This window comes from Henckelia pumila, chromosome 1 (genome assembly GCF_033568475.1).
Source record: "Henckelia pumila isolate YLH828 chromosome 1, ASM3356847v2, whole genome shotgun sequence".
NCBI classification, from domain to species: Eukaryota; Viridiplantae; Streptophyta; class Magnoliopsida; order Lamiales; family Gesneriaceae; genus Henckelia; species Henckelia pumila.
Window position 1 is genome coordinate 48,494,934 of NC_133120.1, and position 4,379 is coordinate 48,499,312.

The 4,379-nt window shown below is 37.7% G+C and overlaps 1 protein-coding gene across 1 annotated transcript; it reads left to right on the forward strand.

Moving 5' to 3' along the window:
- Positions 1 to 2,543: 2,543 nt before the first annotated feature.
- Positions 2,544 to 3,354, forward strand: LOC140862152 (uncharacterized). The gene is made up of 3 exons (XM_073265152.1): positions 2,544 to 2,622; positions 2,713 to 3,063; positions 3,329 to 3,354. The coding sequence occupies exons 1-3, from the start codon at positions 2,544 to 2,546 to the stop codon at positions 3,352 to 3,354; spliced, it is 456 nt and encodes a 151-aa protein (XP_073121253.1).
- Positions 3,355 to 4,379: the final 1,025 nt, after the last annotated feature.

The window sequence follows — 4,379 nt, forward strand, 5'->3', positions numbered from 1 at the left end:
TACTTCTTGGGAGATTTTCTTATTCTTTTCTTTGATTTTATTTTTACTTTTCATGATTAAAAACCTTGTTTGATCATGAATTTATTTATTGAGCAGTTTTCTTTTTCGATCAAGGCCACCTGATTGGGCCAGATAATTTATGTATAAAACTTGATTTGTTTATTCGAGATTTTCAGTCTTGATTTGATTTTATTGTTTATCGAATTTATATTTGTCTTGTGAATTTCCTGGCCAGTTATTTGCTTTCATGTTAATTGATTCCAATTCGACAGAGGAGGTTTCGAATTCGATCACTTTGATATTCAACATAGTGTAAAACTGACTAGAAATAGAATTCGATTTCATTATGCGGTTTGGGTGTAAACTGAATTTTCACAGTTATTCATGCATTCAAATTTGATTAGAATTACGAAAGATTAGTTCATCAATATTTGAATAGGTTTGATTGTTCTAGAAATAGTCCTTCGAACAAATTAGGAAAATTTCCGTGAATTAAGATTAAGTCTGATGTCTTAGATCGACTGCTTGTTACATGAATTGTCTGGTACCTACTTGAGTCCTTGATCGAACTTTTCCCATATTTGAATTAATCCAATGTTTTTTGCTGCATTTTAGTTAATTAAATTTTAATTGCAATTTTTATTTTTATTTTAAATTCTGAATCATCTTTATTCATTAGTCTAGATTAAGTATAAATGAATAGATTTTGGAAATCATATATACCGTCCTTGTGGGTTCGACATTCGAATTTTATTCACTATCTATAATTTGACCTGGTGCGCTTGCCAGTTGATTTTTAATCATACCGATTTAGCCGGTCAAGTTTTTGGCCCCGTTGCCGGGGACTGTTTTGATATCAGAATTTTTATTTCGCTTGAGATTAGACTGTTTTTTTTATTTTATTAAAAATTCTGAATTTTCTTCTGTTCTTTGTGATTTTCAGGTACTAGCTTGTTGTGCATTCATAACATTCGATCTAAGGAGCTTCTACCACTTGATTTGGAGATCGAACGCACGCTCAGCAAGATCCGGAAAGCAAGGAAGAATCTTAATCTAGTACTTGAAACAGAATCTGAATCAGAAGAAGACATGGCGGACAACCGTACTGTTTGGGATATTATCCGTCCGCCAACCGAAGGCTATGGATCTAGCATAGTTCGCCCCGCTGTTGAGGCGAACAATTTTGAGCTGGAACCCTCTACTATTCAGCTGATTCAATTGCAAGCTAGATTTGGGGGCACATCCTTGGAAGACCCTTACGCTCATCTGGAGCGATTTCTATCAATCTGTGACACGTTCAAGGTGAATAGGGTAACATCTGATGCAGTGCGACTGCGGTTATTCCCATTCTCTCTACAAGGGAAAGCTACGGAGTGGTTAGATGATCTGCCTGCTGGTTCCATTACTACTTGGGATCAACTTGTTCAGACTTTTCTGAACAAGTATTTCCCTCCTACGAAGATGGCGAAGTTTTTCTCAGATATTATATCTTTCGAGCAAAAGGAGGGAGAATCTCTACATGCGGCATGGACCATATTTAAAAAGATGTTGAGGATGTTTCCTCAGCATAATCTCACACAAAGCCAGCAAACCCAGAAGTTCTATAATGGAGCAGATCCTTCAGTGCGTTCTATGCTAGATGCTGCTGCTAATGGATGCTTATTCAGGAAGACGCCAGCTGAAGCCTGGGAGATCATTGGCAACATGGCAGAGAGTCACATTGGGTGGCCAGAAGTAAAGAGAGAGAAGAAGGCTGGAGTTCTAGAGATTGATGCTTTGATGGTCCTGAATGCAAAGATCGACGCTCTGATACACCAAGTGGCACTTATGAAATCAGCGCCAGTGAATCATGTTCAAGGGAATTTGCAAGAAGAGCAGCAGTTGTTTGAAGTTGAAGCGGCTAATTTTGCAGGAAATCAAGGACGACAGCCGTACAACCCCTACAACAATAACTATAATCAGAACTGGCAGCCCAAGCAAGAGGAGAAGAAGCCGAGATTTGAGGAGATCGTGATGAAATATGTGGCTGGTACTGAGGCTCGCTTACAGAATAAGGAAAGTATGCTGCAAAAATTAGAAGTTCAGATGAGTCAGATCGCAAGCCAATTATCAACCCGGCCTGCTGGAGCGTTTCCTAGCAACACTGAACCAAATCCAAAAGGCGTGAATGCTATTATGGTCGTGACTCGAGCACAGTCTGAAGCACCTGAGCAGAAGACGGACAAATAAAAGATGATAGAGGGGCCGAAAATTTCAGAAGTCAAGGAGGATGTGCGTGCTAAAAATTCCTCCACGACAGGTAAGAAAGGTAAGACTTCGAAATTTGAAGTTAATGAGAATGTTGATATATTTACTTTACCTTTCCCCCATAGAGCTAAGCAACTGTTGTTTGAATCTCAATTTAAAAAGTTTCTTAAAATTTTCAAGAAACTTCATATTAACATTCCTTTTGCAGATGCATTAGCTCAGATGCCAAGATATGAAAAGTTTTGAAAGACTTGCTGAAAAATAAGAAGAAATTGAATGATCTTACGCAGGTTACAATGAATGAGGAGTGCTCGGCGGTGTTGCAAAAGAAGATTCCAACAAAATCTCAAGATCCAGGAAGTTTTTCTATACCCTGTAAAAATGGAAGTCTGTCTTTTGATAATGTTTTATGTGATCTAGGATCGAGTATAAATTTAATGCCATATTCTATTGCTCGAAAATTAGGCATAGAAAATATTGAACCTACTGCTATCTCTCTCAAATTTGCTGAAGGTTTTATTAAATATCCAAGAGGGATAGTGGAGAATATCCTAGTAAAGATAGATAATTTAATTTATCCTGTAGACTTTGTTATTCTTGACATGGAGGATGATTCAGAGGTTCCCCTGATTTTTGGATGCCCTTTTCTTGCTGCTAGTAGGGCGTTAATTGATGTTGAGAGAGGAGAGTTGGTACTGAGGCTGAATGATGAACAAGTAGTTTTTACCATGCTTAAGTCGGCTACTGAGAGCCCAATTTTAAAATCTTGTTCTGCTATTTGTTTGATTGATGTGATTGATGTTGTTGGTGATGCAAGTCAGCAGGTGCAGTTGTCTGCAGGAATTGGTCCAATGCACAATGTCTTTAATGGTGTAGCATGCAAGTGCAGGACTGACCTGAGTTTTTCACAGACGGTGGATAAACCACCTTGAATTTTGCCACTCAAGAGAGGAGTATAGTCGGGCTATAGACTATAATTTTAGCACTGACTGGGAGGCAACCCAATGTTTTTGTTTTTATTTTGTTTTAGTTTTCGGTATTTGTTTTGTTTTTACTTAATTTTATTGTTTTCCCATGCCAGTTGGTCGTACCCGCCGATTTATCTAGACTGCTGATACCGTCCCAACGGATACAGTCAAAAAGAAAGAGGATGAATCGAAAACCAGGGGAGTGTTATTTTCGTTTTCATGGTGTTTTTGTTTGTTTGCATTCTGTTCATTGTCTGAAGTATTGAGGGCAATGCTTTGGATAAGTATGGGGGGTAGACTAGTTTATTACATTTGTGTTTGTTTTGTTTGTATTCCATCTGTCATATTTAGTATTTGTTTGCATATAGTTCGTAATCATGCATCTCATTTTGTTTTGTCTTGCATGAGTTGGATGAGTCATAATAGCCAATGATGATGAAGTTTATTTGAGAAAATTGGATTTTTGAAAATTTTTGCTCTTGACTGGACATGAGAAACTGTAGGTTGAACCGTGAATATTTATAAGCACTTGTGTTAGACCAGTGGGCTGTAACGAATGATTTGATGAAGTTTCTGCCTGTTTGACATTTGCACGGCAATAGGTGGTTTGTGGATCTTGATTGTGTTCTATGAATTTTGATGAGACTCTAGTGAGACACTTATGATCATGGGCGCACCTATTTACATAAAAAAAACAAAATTTATACAATTCCATCCAGGTCTTGAAAGGATTAAAATCCTATAAAAAATTAAATTTAAGGCTAATTATGCGGATTAAATGGGATTGATGCTCCATCCGGGCTATAGACGAGGGGATTAGAAAGAAAAAATAGAATGATTTTTCGTATCCTATCCAGTTATAGCTAAGTCAGCGGGTAATTATTGGGGCTAAAGCAATACCGGATGCAAAATCCGGAGGTGTGTAATTCATTATCTCAAGGGAGGTGGGTTTAGTCTAGAGGTCGTTGGAAGGAATGAGCACTTGAAGAGTGAAATTTGACCTGATTTGTCGTAGGTTGCTAAGCAGATTTGAGACGAATTCGATCTAAGTTGCATGAAACCGGAATGACATTTCACACACACACGTTCACGTTAAAACGAAGGTATATTATGAAAAGTTGAGAGCATGTAGGTGATTTTGTTTTGTGTTTGAACTTCTCGGAG

Bases quoted from the DNA above. Each gene is read 5' to 3' on its own strand.
- LOC140862152 (XM_073265152.1), top strand. From the start codon at position 2,544: ATGAATGAGGAGTGCTCGGCGGTGTTGCAAAAGAAGATTCCAACAAAA. The intron at 2,623-2,712 runs GTAAAAATGGAA...CTCGAAAATTAG, and splicing joins AGGAAGTTTTTCTATACCCT to GCATAGAAAATATTGAACCT. The intron at 3,064-3,328 runs GTCAGCAGGTGC...TTCCCATGCCAG, and splicing joins TGATGTTGTTGGTGATGCAA to TTGGTCGTACCCGCCGATTT.